At 51.8% G+C, this 20,546-nt stretch overlaps 1 protein-coding gene across 2 annotated transcripts in view; it reads left to right on the top strand.

Moving 5' to 3' along the window:
- EXOC6B (exocyst complex component 6B) overlaps window positions 1-20,546 on the top strand; it is a 320,629-nt gene that overhangs the window by 204,320 nt on the left and 95,763 nt on the right. For both annotated transcript variants that reach the window (XM_053974945.1, XM_053974944.1), the window contains 4 exons: window positions 300-409; window positions 4,521-4,632; window positions 6,190-6,324; window positions 8,255-8,434. In XM_053974945.1, coding sequence (XP_053830920.1) covers window positions 300-409; window positions 4,521-4,632; window positions 6,190-6,324; window positions 8,255-8,434 — 537 coding nt within the window. The remainder of the gene's footprint in view (window positions 1-299; window positions 410-4,520; window positions 4,633-6,189; window positions 6,325-8,254; window positions 8,435-20,546) is intronic.

Below are 20,546 nucleotides of genomic sequence, written 5' to 3'. Positions count from 1 at the left end.
AAAATCTGTTTGCTCCTGGTTTTTGGGGTCGTTGGGCAGCACCTGGGGGAGGTGAGCAGGAAAACACCTTGTGCATGGTGGGGGAGGAATTCCAGGTGTTCCCAAGGAGCGAGGGGAAGGGAGTTGGGAGAGGGAATGAGGGAATGGCCCCAAACCCCTCCTGCTCCAGGTGCCATTTGTGACTATCTGCTCTCCCCCTTGGCTGAAGTGCTGGTAAAATCCAGGATAAATCCCAGAATTGCTTTGCCTGCCTGCTGTCCCTGCTCTCCCTCTGGAGTTCTTCCCCCCGTGTTTTCCAGCAACCCTTCCCAAAGAAGTTCCCCTTCTCGGAGTTCGTGCCCAAGGTTTACAGCCAGATCAAGGAGTTCATCTACGCCTGCCTCAAGTTCTCCGAGGACCTGCACCTCAGGTGGGAAACGTGCACTGAGAGAGCTCAGCTGAATTAAAATGTGGATCCTCACCCTTTGGATGGAGCCTGTCCGGGCTGGACGTGGCTCTGGAGCAGTGGGATTTTGGCCGGCCACGTCTTCTCCTGTAGTGGCTTGGGTTGGGTGGAACTTTGGGGATCATCTCCAAACCCATCCCAGGGACACCTTCCACGGTGCTCCAAGCCTCCTCCAGCCTGGCCCTTGGACACTTCCAGGGAATTCCAGGACAATCCCAGTCGGTGCTGTTTCCCCCGAGATGTTTCTGCGTCCTTCCTTTAATAAATAAACGAGCGTGGCTGGCTGTGATGGCCACTCGTCACCAGGGTCTGCTGGAACATCTCTGACCCCCCCAGGCCTCCCCTCGCTGCTCCCCAAGGAATGGGAATCCCGTGGTTCCATGAAAGTGTTGTCAGGAAGACTCTGAGGGTTGGATTTTTGGTCAGGAACGAGTTTCAGCTGCTGGTTTCGTGCTTTTGTTGTTCTTGTTTCTTCAGGGAGTTTATATACAAATAATGTGACTTTTTTTTCTGGGTTTCTTTTGTTTTTTTTGTTTTTTTTTTTTTTAAAGCCTGCAAAATATTCCATGTGTTTACCCTCCCTGCTCCATCCTGGGGTGCTTTGATGCTCGTTTCACCCATGTGTACGTGTGTGAGAGTGAAAACCAGCGGGGTCTGCCAGGAGCTGCGAGCTGGGGCTTTGCTTTTGCATCAGCAGCGTTCGCAGCTCGGGAGAGGTTTAGAGATGAAGGACAAGAGTTTGGCTGGAAGGATTCGTCCTCCTTCCCCTTCCCTGGGCAAACACGAGGCTGGATTGGGGTGGGGGGAGTTCCAACTCCTTGGGAGCTTCGTGTCCTGGCCATGACCTGACACTGGAGCTGCTGGAGAGAGCCCAGGGAAAGCCCCGGAGCTGCTGCAGGGCTGGAGCCAGGCTGGGAGAGCTGGGAATGTTCCCCTGGAGAAGGGAAAAATCCAGGCAGAGCTCAGAGCCCCTTGCAGGGCCTGGAGGGGCTCCAGGAGAGCTGGAGAGGGACTGGGGACAAGGGACAGAGGGACAGGAGCCAGGGAATGGCTCCCAGTGGGAAAGGGGAGATTGGGCTGGGATCTTGGCAAGGAATTGCTGGCTGGGAGGGTGGGGAGGGGCTGGGCTGGAATTCCCAGATTTGCTGTGGCTGCCCCTGGATCCCTGGCAGTGCCCAAGGCCAGGTTGGACACTGGGGTTGAATCCACCTGGGACAGTGGGAGGTGTCCCTGGAGTTGGATCCAAATGGGATTTAAGTTCTCTTCCCACCCAACCCACCCCATGCATGGCCCGTGGCTCCTGCGGAGCTGGGACAGCTCTGGGTGCTCTGCCCCAGGCCCTCCAGGATTTCCCTGCTCTCCTTGGAGCCAGGAATGCCCATTTGGAGAGGCCCTTTCCCCACTTAGGGAGCTCAGGAGTTTCTTCCCCCGTGTTCCACCTCAGCCTTGCCGTGGTGGCAGCTCCTCCTCTCTGGTGGCTCCCAGGGCCCTTAACCCCGGGCTCCCCGTGGCCCCTCTCCCTTTGCAGCACCCATGGGTGCTGCTCCCCAGCCCTGCCCATGGCCAGGGTGATTGGCTCTGTCCCCGTGGGTCCCTCCCGGGGCTCCCTCCGGACCCGTTATTAAAATTCCTTCCCACTTTGGATTTTCCAGCCCTTTCGGAGCAGCGGGGGGAGGGGAGCCCCTCTCCAGCTCTCGGAGCCAAACATTTGGAATATTTCTCTGCAAACCCCTGTTGACACTTTCTTCATTTCACCCTGACAGCTTGAATTAGGTTTTATTAGGAAGCTTGGCTACAAAGCCGGCAGCCAGTTCCCTTTTCTCTTCCCTTTCTTTTTTCCCCCTGGCCTTGTCATTTACGGAGCACCCCGGAGTGCTGGGGGTCAGCCCGTCACTCACAGGGGCCTGGAGGTCACCACAGCTGCCACAGGATCCGGGACAGGAGCTGTCATTATCCCAGACAGTTCCCTTCAAGCCTTTTCCTGCAAACACAGCCCGTGGCAGAAAGTGGAGCTCCCATTTTATTTTCTTTTTTTTTTTTTTCTCCCCCCCCCCCGCCGCCCCGCTAATTATTTTGTTAAAGCAGCTCCTGGTATTTGTTGGATGGGAGGGTTCTCCTTTATGTGGGAGTTATTTCACTTGAGGAAGGTTTGGAGCTCCGGGTGGGTTTGTAGGGCTTGGGATTTTTGTTATTGGCACTATTAATTGGATTAGGGCAGGAAAACTTCCTTTATCTCCTCAGCACTTTCGCCTTTTTACACGCTGAGTTAATCAGGTTGTCTTTAGAAGTGCCCCCTCGCTTTCTCCAGTGGAATTTCCCATTGGAAAATAGGGAGTATCTCTGGAAAACAGTGGGTGGAAGGATGATCAGCTCTAATCCACCAAGGCTTGGGTTTGGGTTGGGTTTTTTGCAAACAAAGCCCCAGTCCTGGAAGAACTTGGGATACAAAGTGCAGGGACACCTTCCACTATCCCAGGCTGCTGCAAATCCCATCCAGCCTGGCCTTGGACACTTCCAGGGATCCAGAGGCAGCCACAGCAAATTTGGGAACTCCACTCCAGGGTCTCACTGCCCTCCCAGCCAGGAATTCCTTCCCAAGATCCCATCCCACCCCTTCCCACCCCCCACTTGCAGCATCCCAACATCCCCCACCTTTCTCCCGGGATAACTTCAAGGTTGGCTTTTGTTTCCCACGTCAATCCCAGCTTTGTGACGTGGCCCCTCTGTCAGGTGGAGCAGGAGAAGGAGCCAAAGGTCAGGGGCTCGATTTACCGGGAGGATCAGAGTTCCCGTTGGGAATTCCCTCTCCTGCCCCTCACTGCAGAGACAATTCCCGGTGCTGTCAGGGCTAATCCAGAGCCAAGCACAGATCCAAGGAGCCTCTGGCAGGGGCGGGGGGGGGTTGGCAAAACCTCCTGGAGAAAAGAGGTGGCACCGTGAGCACCTCGGAGGGGCCGAACCCCCAAATTCCAGCGGTGCTGCTGTTCCAGACACCTGGGAAAAGGCAGGAATGGGATGCAGGTGTTTCCAGTCTGGTGCTCCAGGGCTGGAGCCAGGCTGGGAGAGCTGGGAATGTTCCCCTGGAGAAGGGAAAAATCCAGGGAATGCTCAGAGTCCCTGAAGGGGCTCCAGGAGAGCTGGAGAGGGACTGGGGACAAGGGACAGAGGGACAGGAGCCAGGGAATGGCTCCCACAGGGAAAGGGGAGATTGGGCTGGGATCTTGGCAAGGAATTGCTGGCTGGGAGGGTGGGGAGGGGCTGGGCTGGAATTCCCAGATTTGCTGTGGCTGCCCCTGGATCCCTGGCAGTGCCCAAGGCCAGGTGGGATCCAGCTGGGACAGTGGGAGGTGTCCCTGCCTGTGGATGGGGTTGGGAATGGGATGGGATTTAAGGTCTCTTCCCACCCAAACTGTTCTGGGAGATGGGAGCTGTGCTGTGCTGAGGAGCCCCTGTGTGGAAATCCAGGGATCCTTGGAAGTGTGTCCTTCCAAACCCATTCCCTGTGGCCTCGCTCACTCCTGCTGTTTTTCCCGTTTCCTTTTAAGCTCCCTTCCAGCCCAGGCCATTCCGTGCTTCTGTAATTTTCTCTGGAATCCCGGGAAGGGCTGAGAGGGGATTTTTGGGGGGATTTGATTTGGGGTTTCACCATTGGGGATCTTTTCCCTTGTGCTGAACATGCCAATCCCCAGTGCTGGGGGTAGGGTTGTGCTGATGCCATGGGCGGCTCTTCCTTGGGCTGGACCAGCCCCTCATGGATGGCAGGCTGAGGAATGTGGGATTTGCACATGGGTAAAAAGGCCTGAATTTGTTGTGTTTTGATGCATTTCAAACATCAGCTCCTGTGAGAGCTGCAGGGGAGAGTCGGGAAGGAGGATGAGGAGAATTCCCAGGGATTTTTTTTTTTCCGTGGAGCATCTTGGAAAAAAAAAAGATGCTCCACGCCCATTTCTCATCCATGAAATTTAAGGGTTCAAGATGATCTCTAAGGTCCCCTCCAGCCCAAACCACTCTGGGGTTCTCTGGTTCTGCATCAAACAAGCAGATTTAGAATTGCTCTTCAAATTTTACTTCGCAGCTCCACGGAAGTCGACGACATGATCAGAAAATCCACAAACCTGCTGCTGACCCGGACCCTGAGCAACTGTTTACAGAACGTCATCAAGAGGAAAAACGTTGGACTGACAGAGGTGGGATGGGGATTCCCTCGGGAATGGAGCCACGGCACACGGGGAATGGCTTCCCTCTGTCAGAGGGCAGGGATGGCTGGGATCTTGGCAAGGAATTCCTGGCTGGGAGGGTGGGGAGGGGCTGGGCTGGAATTCCCAGATTTGCTGTGGCTGTCCCTGGATCCCTGGCAGTGCCCAAGGCCAGGTTGGACACTGAGGCTTGGATCTACCTGGGATAGCGGGAGGTGTTGGGGTTGGAATTCGATCATCTTTGAGGTCCCTTCCAAGCCAAACCATTCCTGGATTTTTTGATTCCAGGGCAGCGTGACAGGAGGTCCCTTGGAGCTCCTTCAGGCACTTTTAGAGGTGCTGGTGGAGCATTCCATGAAATATTTGCCTGGAAAACTGCTCAGAGTTGTTGTACAAAGCGAGGAACTTCAGCTTGTGGGAAAGTGAAGAGATTTCTTTGCTATTGGTTGTGAATTTTGCCCTCTACATTTTGGGCACTGTTACATATTTGAGTTGGTCACAGGACTTCAGGGAGGACCAGAGAGGATCCAAGAGGGAAATGGGAGGGAATGGGAGAGCAATCCTCGTTTTCTGGTGGTGTTTGAGTGGTTTCAGCACTTTGCTGCAGCACAAACCCTAACTTGGGATTTTCTTTTCGTGGTCCATTCTTTTTTTTTTGTACAAAATCGGGTTTCTGATGATTTTAATCCATGTAAATCTGCAGGTCCCCAGGACAGGTGGGACCTCTGGGTATTCAACAAGGTGTTACTAATTGCTGGTACTAAACAGGGAGTTACTAATTGTTTACTTAATTATTGCTGCCGTGCATCGTGTCAACCAAGGCTTTCCCTTCCCAACTTCTCCCAATTTCTCCCAGACATCCCACAGCTTCCCTGGACACCCAGGCACCTTTCCAGTGTCTCTTTTCCTTCCCCGTGTCCAGGCTGAACCTCCCAAGGTGTCACCAGCACCAGTGCTGGGATCTTTGTGGTCTCACTTGACAATTTCTGCACCTGCACCTTTGAAATCGCTGATGAATCCAATCTCCTTCAGGTCTGGGAGCGTTTCCAAGCCCTTCCTGCACGGGAGGTGGCTCCAGACAGCCCCACCACGCTCCAGCAATGAAATGACACCAAGCCAGGGCGTTCTGCTGCCCCGGGGGCTGGCAGAGATCTGCTCACCCCACACCTGCCAGAGCCAAACCTCGTGGTTCCTTTGTTCAGGGCCCGTGTGATGCTGCTCGGTGTCACTCAAGTTTGGGTTATTTTTCGGGTTCAGTGGCAGCCAGGAGCCTCCTGATGTGTTTTTTTTGGGGAGCCCTGAGTGACAGCTCAATGTAGGAAAGTCCTCAAAAAGAAAAAAAAAATCGCCTCCCGTGGTATTAGTGGCTGTCATGGGAAATGCTTCCCCCCCAAAATTATCTTGGATTTAGGTGTTAAAGGAGGAGAGACTGGAGCCCGTAGCAAAGCTGGGGGTGTTTGCACAGCGTCAGCTTTTCACGCCAGGGTTGCGTGGCATTGGCATCCCTTCCCCTGGCAGCGGGGCTGGAACCCTTCTTTGCCTTCCCAGCTGGTGCAGATCATCATCAACACCACCCACCTGGAGAAATCCTGCAAGTTCCTGGAGGAGTTCATCACCAACATCACCAACGTCCTGCCCGAAACCGTCCACACCACCAAGCTCTACGGCACCACCACCTTCAAGGTGAGCAGGGCGGGGGTCCCAGCCCTGCGTGGGTGCTGGGCTGGGAGGGATCTGCTGCAGGAGGCCTCAGGGGCAGCTGGGCTGGGCCCCAGGATAATTCTGTCCTGTCCTGGGGAGGTTGCGCCATCGCTTTTTGGGTTTGTCCTTCGGAGCGTTGCTCCTGTCGAGATCGTGGGAGGTTTTCGTCCTTAATTTACAGCCCTAATTAGCTAAAGGATTAAGGAGATCTTGAACAGAAGCCTGATAACTTATTTCAATAAATCCTCACTTTGCTGTTGGAGTACTGTGTCACGGACACCAGGTTGCTCTTCCACCCAGGAGAAAGACTTCCAGAATTTACATTTCTCCATCTTTCCACTCCTTTTAGCATCATCCCCTAAAAATCAGGGATGACAGAAACTCCCAGATTTTCCGGCCTTTAAATCCCACTCCAGGAGTGCCCACCCAGGTGCTTTATATGGGATTTGGTTGTGTCCCGTGGAGATCCAGAGGTGGGAACAGCAGGAATGGGTTTGGTGAGCCTTTGCCTTGGGGTGACTGAGTCTCGTGTCCCCAGGGATGTCCATCCTGGTTTTATGCAGGGCTGAAGCTGAGTGTCCTGCCCTTGTTCTGGCAGGGAGGCTCCTCAACCCCAGCCCTGAGCTGGGTTGGGTGGGGTTTCCATAGGGGATTGTTCCTCTCCTGTCTCAGAATCACGGGATATTCTGAGCTGTAGGAACCCACAAGGGATCATCAGCTCTGGAGCAGCCCATCCAGGGGTGGAACCACAACCTCGGTGTTACCAACACCAGGATCCCACCCCTGGAGCCAGCCTCTCCTCCATCTCCTCTGGAGTTGTCCTCACATCACACCAGGGGCAGAATCCAGCTTGGTCCTGCCCACCACAGCCCGGTGGTCCCTGTCCCACCAGCCTGAGCCTGCAGCAGCCTCGTGGTTGCTGCCCCGAGCTTTAGGATTGTGTCAAATCCCAGTCTAAAGGTTGGGTGGAGCTCCCACCCTGTTAGAGGGTGGTGTGGAGCCCCCATCCCACGTGGGGTCTCAGTGGTTTGAAGCCCCCATCCCATGCAGGATTTTTCTGGTTTGAAGCCCCCATCCCATGCAGGATTTTTCTGGTTTGAAGCCCCCATCCCACGTAGGATTTTTCTGGTTTGAAGCCCCCATCCCATGCAGGATTTTTCTGGCTTGAAGCCCTCATCCCATGCAGGATTTTGCTGGTTTGAAGCCCCAAAGCCACGTGGGGTCTCAATGGTGGAGTGGAGCCCCCATCCCACACAGGGTCCTGGTGGTGTGGAACTCTCATCCCATATAGGGTCTCAGTGGTGTGGAGCCCCCATCCCATGTAGGATTTTGCTGGTTTGAAGCCCCCATGCCACGTGCGGTTTCAGTGGTGGAGTGGAACCTCCCATCCCATGCAGGTTTTTTCTGGTTTGAAGCCCCCATCCCATGTAGGATTTTGCTGGTTTGAAGCCCCCATCCCATGTAGGATTTTTCTGGTTTGAAGCCCCCATCCCATGTAGGATTTTGCTGGTTTGAAGCCACCATCCCATGTAGGATTTTTCTGGTTTGAAGCCCTCATCCCACATGGGGTTTCAGTGGTGGAGTGCAACTCCCCATCCCGTGTAGGATTTTGGTGTGTGGAGCCCCCATCCCACATAGGTCTCAGTGGTGTGAAGCCCCCATCCCATGCAGGATTTTTCTGGTTTGAAGCCCTCATCCCATGTAGGATTTTCCTGGATTGAAGCCCCCATCCCATGTAGGATTTTTCTGGTTTGAAGCCCACATCCCATGCCGGATTTTTCTGGTTTGAAGCCCCCATCCCATGCAGGATTTTTCTGGTTTGAAGCCCCCATCCCATGTAATATTTTTCTGGATTGAAGCCCCCATCCCATGCAGGATTTTGCCCCCACCCCACATCCTATCTCGTTCCCAGGACGCCCGGCACGCCGCCGAGGAGGAGATCTACACCAACCTCAACCAGAAGATCGACCAGTTCCTGCAGCTGGCCGACTACGACTGGATGGCCCCGGAGCCGGGCAGCCGGGCCAGCGACTACCTGGTGGATCTCATCGGCTTCCTGCGCAGCACCTTCGCCGTGTTCACCCACCTCCCGGTGAGCCTCCCCTCCCTCCTGCCCCAGGCTCCTGTGGGAGCTCCAGCGTGACGGGCTGTGGTGGAAACAGGGCCTGGTGCTGGTGGAGGATGTAGGAAAAATTCCGTTTTTAAAGGAAGCTGTTTCACCTGTCTCCACCAGCTGGGCTTCAGTAGGATTCTCCCAGTTATTTGCAGGTCTAGTTTTGTGGGGTTGAGGCTCTATCCCAGCCCACCGTGTGCCAGCAGGATCGTCATTTATTCCCCACCTGTGTTTTAGATATTTTAACTTCCAGTGAATGCCCATCCAGGATTTTTTTTTCCCAGAAAATCCAGCCTGTGGGCGCGTTACTGGAACTACAGCTGCGTTTCCAAGTGTTTGTCAAGTCCCTGATGCCTCCCATCCCAGTATTGCTCCCTTGGAAGGCACCATATGTTTCTTTCTTCTCTCTGCTGTCTAAAGTCCCTGTGTTTATGCCGCTGCTGCCATCAGAAATGTGCTTTATGCTGCTTTTTGCAGTTGGGTGAGTGGTGTCTCATTGGTAGGAAAAATCCAATCACCAGGGAGATTCCTTTTTTGCTCCAGCAGCTTTTTTTCCTCCTCTAAATGGGATTTGTTTTGAGCTGTGTGGATACGCTCTCGGGAGGAGCTGGGATCAGCAGGTATTTTGAAACAGCAAATCCCCTGAGCTCTGTGGTTCTTCTAAAAGCAATTTCAGACCTTTCTTTCTTTACGAAACTGGGATTTATTTGCTGCTTTCACGAGCTGGGAGTAAACAGGAAGGGAAGATTTAATATTCCCCAGTGGCAGCTTCCTTCATTCTGTTCGTGCCCTGGGATTCTCCTCTGGAAGGAGGTCCCACCCTGTTTTGGGAGGTGTCACACCCCCAAACCGTGCTGGCTCGTGTCTTTGGGCATCCCCATCCCAGCAGGAAGATCTGGGAGCAGGGGGAGCTCTGGCTGATTTGCTGTGGGGGAGAAACCCCCAAAAGGGGACTGGAAGTGGCTTCCCTGCTCCTCTGCACCTGTGCTGAGGAGAAGTGGCTTCCTCTGCCTTGTTATCAGTGGGACAAGCTGGTGAATGAACTGATAAATGAAATGTTGAGCAGAGAGGTGGGGAGGACTTGGCTCCATCTCCCCAGCCAGGTTTGTCCCAGATGTCCCCAAGCAGGTGTCCTGTGGCAGGTGCCTTGTGGAGCCAGGAGATGCTGGAAATGGGTGGATTTCTCCTGGAAAAAAAAAAAAAAAAAAAAGAAAAAAAAAGGAGCTGTGGGTTGGTTTAGCACCTGGAGGCTTCCACCCGTCACGCTGGGAACACTCAGGAGCCAGTAATGGAATCTGACAGGGAGATTGGTCTCTGCAGCAGAGCATGAAGCAGCAGAGATGAGCTGGGGGGGGATGCCCACAGTGATTTATGAGGTGGGCCGGGAGTGATTTATCTTCCTTAAATATTAATGTTTCCTTTTGGAGCCAGTCAGGGTTGGTTTGGAGCCTGGGAGGACTTGAGTTGGTCTAAAAAGCACCAGGACGGATTGAGGCAGCCTTTTGTCTTCCAGAAGTGGGTTAGAAAAGCCTCAGCTGAGCAGAAGTTTGGGTTTGCTGGGCAGCCCCTGAGCTCCAGAGCATCCCCAAAGCCTGGGGAGACAGGGGAGGCACCTCAGCCTGGTTTGGGCAGCTGCAGGTCTGGTTCAAAGCTTTGTGGGAGCTGCAGCTTTGGGATTTTTTTAATATTGATTGGAGCTTTTTCCCTTATGTTGCTGATGGATCACCCAAACCGTGGGTGAGAGCAAGCCAGGGAGGACCAGGCTGCATCCCAAAGGCCTCCACATCCTTTGGTGTCAAGGTTTTTCATCCCTGTAGGGTTGAGGGAATTTTTCCAGTGGCTGATTTTGGAGCACACTGAAATTCCTGGGCTTTGCTACTGAAGTGCAGGACATAAAGGTGTTGTCCAAAGCCATGAAAAAAACGATGGAGGTGTTTTTTAAAGCACCAAAAATGTGAGATGAGCATCAGCTGGGGAAGGAAAGAGCGAGGGGGGTGAAGGAACATTCCCTAAAGGGTGAATTCCAGCTCTGGAAGGAAATCCAGGGTTCTGGTGACAAGGTGGAGCTGATCCAAACCCATCCCAATCCATCAGCACGAGAGGTGTGACTGGAAATAAAGCACGGCAGTTTTGGGGTCTGAGAGGAGCTGCTGCCCTGTTTGAGATGAGTTTTCAGCCTGGTCCCATAAAATCCAGGATTTCCACACTGCCAGTAGCTCCAGGACTGTTCCCTGTCCTGGGGTGAGGTGTCCTTGGAGCACCTTCATTCCTGTGTGCAACACCTCCCATTCCCGTTCTCCTGCCTGCTTTGGAAATGCTCCCATCTTCCAGAGCTGGTTCCTACTGAATTTGTGGGATTTTGGCCAAGTGAGAAGTGTTCCCCTGGTGTTGGAAGGTGCAGTTTTGTTGCTCCCCTGCCTTTTGTCCCAGCTGGAATGACACCTCCACCTGCCCATCGGGGAACCTCAGCCCGGGCATGTCAGAGTTCCTGGGCTAGAATTCCACCTCCAAAAAAACCTCATCAGGGAAAAAAAAAAAAATTCCTGAGGCTGCAGAAATGCACCGTGACGGGGCTGAGTAATCCCATTGTCCCAACGGAGCTGCAGGAAAACCTCTGCAGGGTCATGGCTCCAGCTGGCCCCAGGGCAGCTCAAGTGGCCTTGGAATATCCTTGGGACTCAACACTGGAGAGGGGCTGAAGAGGAGCTGGAAGGAATCTGAGCTGGGATTCGGGATTAGGGTTTATGTTTCCCTCTTTAGGCTGAATTTTTCCTGTGTTTCTCGGGAATCCCAGAATGATTGTGTCGAACAGTTTGGGTTTAAAGGTCACCTGCTCCAAGTCTCTGCAGTAAGCAGGGACATCTTCAACTGGATCAGGTTGTCCAGATCCATGGCCTTGGATTTTTCTAAGGGTGAGTCCTCCACCATTTCTCTGGGCATCCAGCAAAAATAACCCAGCCCAAAATCCTGGCTAAAGTCTCTTTTTTAGTCTCTTTTTCTAGGCCTTGAGCAGGAATTTCAGCCCCAAATTTTTCCTTTGGAGTAGGCAATGTAGGAGATGATGGAAACTGGGATACTGGGAATTGCTGGGATTTATTTGCACGTTGCAGTTTTCTGGGGGACATCTTCAACTGCATCAGTTTGTCCAGAGCCACAGCCTTGGATTTTTCCAGGGATGAGGCCTCCACCACCTCTGGCACCTGGCAAAAATAACCCAGCCCAAAATCCTGGCTGGTGGATTGACCTAAAGTCTCTTTTTTAGTCTCTTTTTCTAGGCCTCAAGCAGGAATCTCAGCCCTAATTTTTCCTTTGGAATAGGCATTGTGGGAGATGATGGAAACCACTTGATACTGGGGATTCCTGGGATTTATTTGCATGTTTTACTTCTCTGGGGGACAGCTTCCACTGGATCAAGTTTGTCCAGAGCCATGGCCTTGGATTTTTGCTGGGATGAGGCCTCCACCACCTCTGTGGGCACCTAGTTCAAAGCAGCAAAACTTGCCCAGCCCAAAATCCTGATTTATAACCTAAAGGGTCTCCATTTTCTCTGGAGCTCAAACAGGAATTTGAGTCTCTAATTTTTCCATTGTGGGACATGATGGAAACTACTTGATACTGGGAATTGCTGGGATTTATTTGCACGTTGCAGTTTTCTGGGGGACATCTTCAACTGGATCAAGTTTTTCCAGAGCCACGGCCTTGGATTTTTCCAGGGATGAGGCCTCCACCATTTCTCTGGGCATCCAGCAAAAATAACCCAGCCCAAAATCCTGGCTAAAGTCTCTTTTTTAGTCTCTTTTTCTAGGCCTCGAGCAGGAATTTCAGCCCCAAATTTTTCCTCTGGAGTAGGCATTGTGGGAGATGATGGAAACCACTTGATACTGGGAATTCCTGGGATTTATTTGCATGTTTTACTTCTCTGGGGGACAGCTTCAACTGCATCAAGTTTTTCCAGAGCCACGGCCTTGGATTTTTCCAGGGATGAGGCCTCCACCACCTCTGTGGTCACCTGGCAGAAATAACCCCAAAATAACCCCAAAATCCTGTCTGGTGCAGCGACCTAAAGAGCCTCCACTTTTTCTAGGCCTTGCAATCCCAGATTTTCCCTTTGCAGTAGGCATTGTGGGAGATGATGAGAACCACTTGATTTTGGGAATTCCTGGGATTTATTTGCACGTTGCAGTTTTTCTGGTAGGGACGCTGAGCCCTCACCAGTGCCGTGGGGACAGCGTGTGCCGGAGAGGGGCAGGAAAAGTTCACGGAGAACTTCCCCGGGGTTTTGGTGCATGCCAGTGCTGCATGAAACGGTCATGGTGGTTTGGAGCCACGATTCCAGAATGCTCCACTAAGTGCCCAAAAATGTCTCCGAGCAAATAAAACGCTGATGGGAATCAAAGCATAATTAACATTTGGCTCCCGAGGCCGCCCTCTTCCTGCGTTAACCAGGGAGAGTCAGTTCCTGCTGCTGTGGAGCTCATTAATATGGGATGCTCCAGTCTCCTTTAAAAGAAAAACTTCTTTTTTTAAGGGTAAAAAAAAAAAAAAAAATTAGTACAAAAAGTATTTTGGGCCTTAAAAAAAAAAAAAAAAAAAAGGTGGTTTCTGGTTTTCAGCAAGCAAAGGGCCACGGCCTCCAAAAAATGAACATTTCCAGCCTAAGACTTTGCAAAGAATGACTGAAAAAGCCTTTTGTCTTTGATGGCTGATTGTTGTTTTTATTTCTTGTTGGACAAGTTAATGTAAATGGCATTGACAGGGCTACTCCAAACACACTGATTTGTTGACATTAAGCTCCTCAGAGATGGAGGGTTGTGTCAACACCTCCCCTGAACTGTCAGGTTAACAAAGCAAGGATGTTTTTTTGGGGGAGGGGAGCAGGGCTGGGGGAAGGGGGGGGGTGTTTTGTTTTTATTTTCAGTTTCCTTTAATCCTCTGTTAGTCTTGTATCTCGATAACCTCCTTTGGAAGGGAATCAGGGCAGGTCAAGAGGTGAGGCTGACCTGGGAAGGGGAAGCAATCTTTCAGCGATCCAACAAATCCAACCTCTGCCATTGAGCACTTCAGTGTGAACCCTCTGCAGAGGGATTTTTTTTTTTTCCCCTATTTTTTTTTTTCCCCTTTTCTGCTTATTTTTGCCAGATGGCAGGCACAGATTTCAGCTGGAGCCGTGATGGTTTTTTGCCTTCTCTTGGCATCTCTTCCCCCCTCGCAAACGAACGGCCCCGGCAGCTCTTGCTCTGGTAGAAAGAGCTTTGCAAGTGTTTATTTTCTTTCCAAAGAGAACGATTGCCTGTGTTTTTATTTGAAAAGTCAAATCCCCCTGGAATATTTATAAGCCAAGGCCCTGTGCATGGAAGCGAAATGCCATGAACTTTGCACCAACCACAGCCTCGGCCGCGCTGGGAGGGACCCAAGTGGAAAATAACCATCAGGAAAACATCTCAGGAGCACCAGAGTCACCTCTGGGTTTGCACAAGTCCAGTCTGTGCTTAAATAACTCCCCTGGCCTTTGGAAGAGCTGAGCAAGCCCTGCTGGAGCTGATCCCAGGGTTTGAGATCCATCACCTCTTGCAGGTGGGATTGCTGAGGAACAGGGATGGGGACGTGCAGAGCAGACAGGAGAGCTGGAGAGGGACCTGGGATTAGGGATGGAAGGACAGGACACAGGGAATGGCTTCCCACTGCCACAGGGCAGGGGTGGATGGGATCTTGGCAAGGAATTCCTGGCTGGGAGGGTGGGGGGGGGCTGGGCTGGAATTCCCAGATTTTCTGTGGCTTCCCCTGGATCGTTGGGAGTGTCCAAGGCCAGGTGGGACAGTGGGGCTTGGATCCGCCTGGGACAGTGAGAGATGTTTGAATCAGGATGGTCTTTAGGGTCCCTTCCAACCCAACCCACTCCAGGAATCTGTGACAGAATGACAACAAAACTGCTCTTGTGGCACTTCCTCCTCCTCCTCCTCCTCCAAGCAGCTCCCGGGAGCCTCCACTTTGCTTTCCCGATCCTTTGCCAATGTGGGAGCTGCTGTTGGAGCGTTGTGGGGGTGGTGGGCACCTCTGATGCCCTTTGGGCTCCTTTCTGCCTTTGTCCTCTGACCCTCTGACCTCCTGTGTTGTCCTCTGTAGGGGCAGGTAGATGTCCACTCTACCATGTCGGTGAGTACCGGACGCTGTGTCCTGCGCCTCGGCTCTGCTCCGCTCACACCTCCAGGCTCAGGGGGGAAGTTGAACCAGAAAAAGGTCCTTTGTGTCAGCCAGGAGGAAAGGAAAAGATGGATTGAAAGTCGAGATCGATGGGATAAATAATTCTGGGATGAATCGGAGAGCAAAGGAAAGGGTTTCCTTCCCAGTGGGTCACTAAATTGTCGGTTTCAGTGCATTGAAATGGCTCCTTGTATCACCCTGGAATACCTAAATCTGCAGGGAATTAGGGGGGACGCCTGATAGGAGGGAAACCTGGATTCTCGCACTCTGCTCCCAAGAGAAAAGATGTTTGTAAAATCCGTGCTCCTTGTTCAGAGAAATTCCCCATGGGGATTCCAGCTGGAAATTCCTCCTGGTTTGAGGGACTGGAGCACTAAGCCTTCCCTCAGACTGGAGTGGAAATGTCCAAAGCCAGGCTGGATGGGGCTTGGAGCAACCTGGGATGGTGGAAGATGTCCCTGCCATGGCAGGGGGTGGGACTGGATCATCTTTAAGGTCCCTTCCATCCCAAACCACTCTGGGATTCCATGGTTTTCTCCAGAAAATAATGCGGACTCTTGACAAGTGCCATCTTCCCAGTTTGGATTTGGCCAATTAGCACCAAAATAAAGCCAAGGAGACTCTCAGACCTTCCTTCTGGTTCAGCAACCCCCTGTGATTGTTGTCATCTCTGCTTGTTCCACGTGTGGCCATTTCCAGGGATGGACGGCAAACAAAGTGCTCTGCAGCCACCTTGTTTCCTCTATTCCCACGGCTGCAAACCCAGGCCCGTGGGAGCAAAACCCAGCTGGCAATTCTGTGGGGTTGTCACATTCAGAGCCTGGACCCTGCTTCTGCTTTCCAGCCTGTATTCCCTGCTCTTCATGGGAATCCCGACCGATATTCCCTGCTCCGGTGGGATGCTTGTGCCGCCCCTTTCCCTGGAAACCGAGCCTGGCTAAGCCTGGACTATTTGCAGGCTCCGGGCTCCTGGGGGGTTTCTAAGTCAACACCGAGGCCTCAAATCAACGCCAGCTCCTGGAGAGAGGGAGCCTCCTTAAAGCCGGCTCCCATCAAAGCCGCGGAGCAGCCGGGATGCTCCAGGCATTCCCTGCAGCCAGGGGTTTCCAGGAGCGGTGTTGGATGTCAGGCATCCTCCGTGCTGTCCTCAGGGCGTAGCCCAAGAGGGAGAGATGCAAAAAGCCCTTTTCCCTCTGGCTTTTCCAGGCTCGGAGCTGTTTAGAAGCCAGATGTATTTATTTCTTTAATTGGATCCAGTGCCTAGACAGCTCTGGAGTCAGCTTCCTACAGAGAGGGGGGCATTACTTTCATTAAGGTAAATCAATGGAAAATAATACCTGGAGCTCCCCTGGAAAGGGTCAGGGATGGAGTAATCCCTTTATATGGAGGGGCTTTGCCAGCCTGCTCTTAGTCAGGCTCGTTCTTAACGGCAACAAATCCCAGTTTTCCTTCCTTTTATCCCTCCTAATTTTCTGTTCTCTGCCTAGTTGGGATTAATTGGCGGGAATAAATCACGGGAGAGGGGGGAAGAATAAAAATGGGATCGCGCAAAGTGGCAGGACAAAGGAGGAATTCTAGCAGAGTTTAATTTGTCCGGTGGGAAGTTGTTGTGGCTAATCCTGGAATTTTAAAAGGTAAAAAAAAGTGAGATGCAGACATGGAATCTTCCGTGTCTAGGGCTTTCCACTCCAGAGGTGATCCAAGTCTTTTAGGGGATTGCTTGGCCTGAATGAATGTTCAGCAAAATTCCTGTAAAAACAGGGATGCCGTGAAGGGGAGAGGATGGACTGGTGGCTGGAGCAGCCCATTCCTGGTTTCCCAAATGCCTTTGGAATCCCAAATATTTGTCAGGATTGAGGGGCCGAAACAGGAGCTGGTGGTGCTTTAAATCAAGGAGCAGAGTGTCCAAATCCCATGGATTTGGTAGTGCTGGACGGGGCAGGCTGACCCCTGATTTTCCCAGGAGCTCTGTAAACTGGAGTCTGGCTAAGCTGGGTTATCTGGAATGCCAAGGTTTCCTTGTCTGCTTTCAGCAGACATTAATTTGGAAAATTAATGGAAGCCAAAATGCCCAATCTCATAAATCCTTTAAACCAGGGCGTGCTTCCGTAGGTATCGTTCCCTCTGTGGAGTCACCTCGGCATGGCTGGCTTGGAATTTTGTTTTCCAAACTGGGTTTGAGGAAGCTGTTGGATGCTTTCTCTTGCCTGCACCTCCATCCATAAGGAATGTGTGGCACAGGGAATCTGGCAGCCGAAATTCCGGCCCTGTTGTATGGGATCCAAACGTGCCTTCTCCTTCCTGCTCCAGAGCCTCAGCCTGGACCTTCCAAAAACCCTACCAGGAGATGAAGTTTGGGTTGGGATTCTTCTACCCTTTAGGACATTTAGGGGAAATCATAGGATTTGCAATTTCCTGCTTTCCTCTTGTTTCATCCACTGCTCTTCCAAGGGCTCTTAAGTTGGGAATGTGGCAAGGGACATCCATGCACAGCTTCCAAAGCTCTCCACACCTTCCTTAACCCATCCACGGGAGGAGCCCCAGCTGCCCTGGGGGAGCCCAAACCTTTGGGGGGTCCCTGTGCAGGGGACACTTGAGTTGAGGGTGCTCAGAGAAGTTGGGTGCTCGGGATCGTCGCTTGGAGCCGCCAGCCACGGCTGATGCCACCAGTGTGGGTGAAGATGATTTCGTGGCCATCACAGGGTCCCTTTCCACAAATCTTTTCCCTGGATCTTACAGCCTTGGGTAGATGGAATAACAGGAGCAGGAAAAACGTCTCAAAGTGCAGATCCCTGTGGAATTCTCATCATCCTCTGGAGTTTTTTGTTGGGTTCCATGAAAGGCAGGAAATCAGGAGAACCTGATGGGTTAATGGAAAACCAGTCACTAATTCCTACAGCTTTCCCCATCTCTCCGTTTCATCTGTCTTCTGCCTGGTTTTTCGCTATAACACCTCAATTTTGAACTAGAAATTTAAGCTATGATTCAGATTTTGGGAAAAGACAAAAAGAGCTGAAGGTTTGGATGCCGCTTCTGTTGGTCACTCGGGTCTGCTTGGAAAAAACCTCTTGGACTGAGCTTTGCTGGCTCACGGAGTAGCAATGGAGTGGGTGGGTTGGGATTTGTCCTTGGAGCTCATCCTTTTTTTCCAGTCTGTTCACCATCTGGGCCGCAGTGGGGCAGCGGCTGCGTCTCCTCCAGGCCCCGCGCGTCACCCCCATGTGCCGAGCCTTCCCCCGGCATCCCAACGGGCGGGGATCTACGTAAATGGGGGATCTGGAGCATCCCTGTGTGTGCAGAGGGTGAGGAACCCCCGGGGTGGCTGTCCCAGAGGGAGGACGAGCGCTCCAAACTTCTGGATCTTTCCTTTTTTCTCCGACATCGAATTATAATTACAAAATTATTTCGGGAAGATGGAGCGATTCAAGCCGCTCTCTTTAAGTTTTCCTGCTGCCGTAATTGGCAGCTTTGCCCCGATAAATCAGCAGAAACAAACGTGGTTCTTGCTCTTCATAAGCGAGGGAAAAAATAAAAAAAGAATCTGTATTTAATCAACTTTTTGTTTCCAAGATGGCAGCTGCTTTGTATTTAATGGAAAATCAGGCTCTTCCCAATGGAAAGAATGTTATTCCCAAAGCGAATACAAAAGAAAACAAAACCCACAAAAGAGGAGGATGAAATATGTCCATTTTTTTTTTTCCCCTTTTTTTTTTTTCGGTCTCGTTCGTTCCAGTTTGGAGCCGTGCGCTCCGATCGCGGCCGGGCCACGGCTCTGCTTTCCATCAAGGAACTGGGAAAGTCTCGGATCCTCGACACGGGGACCAGGAGAGAACCTCGGGAAACACGAATAGGACCAAAAAAAAATCAAGGCTACTTCATGTTCCTTGTGTACCTTTTGACTTTGGGGAGATTTACATGGAATATTGGGAAGGACTTCTTCCCTGTGAGGGTGGTGAGGCCCTGGAATGGAATTCCCAGATTTGCTGTGGCTGCCCCCGGATCCCTGGAAGTGTCCAAGGCCAGGTTGGACATTGGGGCTTTGATCCACCTGGGACAGTGGGAGGTGTCCTGCCCGTGGCAGGGTGGGAATGGATGGGATTTAAGGTCTCTTCCCTCCCAAACCATTCCAGGATTCTGTGATTTTGATGCCAGTCTCAACTTCCAGCCTGGTGGGACAGTTGGGATCAGGTGGTTCTGTGGTTATTGAGTGCCTGCAGCTAAACCCAGTGGCAAACCAGGATAAAGGCTGTAATTCCTAGAATAATTCCTAGAATATTTCCTGGAGTTCCTCTGGGTGTGATGTTGTCCCACCCCAAACCTGGACTGGCAGGAATCTTTCCCACCCGTGACTGGTGTGGAGGTCCTTGGAGAGATCCTGCAGCATCACAGGAGCCTGGCTGGAGAGCAGCTGGATTCTCCAGCTGATTTTGGGTGATCCAGGCTCTGCACCCAACAATTTCCATGTTCTTGACTCCCAAAAACCATTTAATTAAAAACGCCCTGCCCTGCCTTTGGGTGTTGAACAAGGAAAAAGATGGATATCATGGAATCTTCTGTTTCCTTGGATTTTTGCATATGGTGCCTATCCAAATTTCCCCCAGCAGCTTCCCAGCTTCGTTGCAATCCCTGGAGCTTCCAGAGGAGATCTCTGCCCACTTTGGGCTCTTTGGGGCTCCAAAGGAGCTGCCCCGTGCTCGGCTGTGGCAGCTGCATCCCGGGGTGCTTCCCTTCCCCTCCTTCTGTTTATTTATTTTCCTGTTTAACAAAAGTCATGAAGCAGAAGTCACTCCTTGGCTCTGACAGAGGGACAAATTGTGTGTTCCTGTGCCGTATCATATCCCAGAGCCTCTGATATCCCAAATCCCACGATTTCCCGTGGTTCCAAACTCCTTGAGTTGTGCTTTTGCTGTTGAATGTTTTTGCTTCTGCTTCTCAGGCTTCTCATGATTCCGAGACCTCTTGATTCCTTCAAAGGAAGAACTTTTCCATGGAGATGGTTACTCCACAAACTATTAAAGACCCCAAAAAAAGCCCCAAACCGAATAAAACAGCATTAAATATTTTTAATAAAAGCCCCTTTCAGCCCTGTCTGCGGGAGCTGGTTGTGACCATCACCCCCAGTGTGATTTCCCTCTTCCTTGAGTTTCCACCAGCTCCAGCCAAAATACTTCCAGCTGTTGACCTTGGGCATCTTGGGCACAGCCAAGGTTTTCTTTCTCTTTTATTGGAATGTCAGGGATTTGTATCGGGCTGCAGTGGCTGGTTTATTTTTGGTGTGGTGAGGATGATTGCTGGATTTGCTTTTCTCTTTTCTTCCCCCTTTTCCTTTCTTTTTTTTTTTTTTTCTTCTTTTTTTTTTTTTTTTTTTTGTTGCTTGTCTGGCTGTCCCTGAGCTTCTGGTGGGAGTTCAGCTCTGCCATGTGTTGGTCCTGTTGCCGGATCCCGTTTTCCCAAAATACCATCAAGGTGGGGAATGTTTGCCTCTGGCAAAGGACACCCTGTGGAGTTTTCTCCACACCTCTGGAATGCAGCCACTGAAACGGGATCAGCTTCCACAGGAATTCAGGAGAGATCCCAGGTCAGGCAGGAGGTGGGGCCTTCCAGGTTGGTTGGAGCTGCTCCACGTTTGGAGCTTTCCAGTTGAGTTGGTCTTTGCAGGAGACAGATTCCACTTGGAATTGGGTTAATTGGTGCTGCTCTCCATAGGTTTTCCATGGTGAACCTGAGATCTTCCATGGTGGGATGAACTGAGATAGGGATGGTGAAAGCCAAGGCCAAAATCCCAGTTTTACTCAGGAAAAGCTCCAGTGGGGAAACTGTGTTGGAATCTGATGATTTGCTGATGGCACCGAGGGCTCTTCCATGGGTGACCCAACCCTCCCAGAGCATC

Source organism: Vidua macroura, chromosome 4 (assembly GCF_024509145.1).
Source record: "Vidua macroura isolate BioBank_ID:100142 chromosome 4, ASM2450914v1, whole genome shotgun sequence".
Lineage (NCBI taxonomy): Eukaryota > Metazoa > Chordata > Aves > Passeriformes > Viduidae > Vidua > Vidua macroura.
Note: the sequence above shows the minus strand (reverse complement) of the source record. Positions and strands in the feature narration are given on the sequence as shown.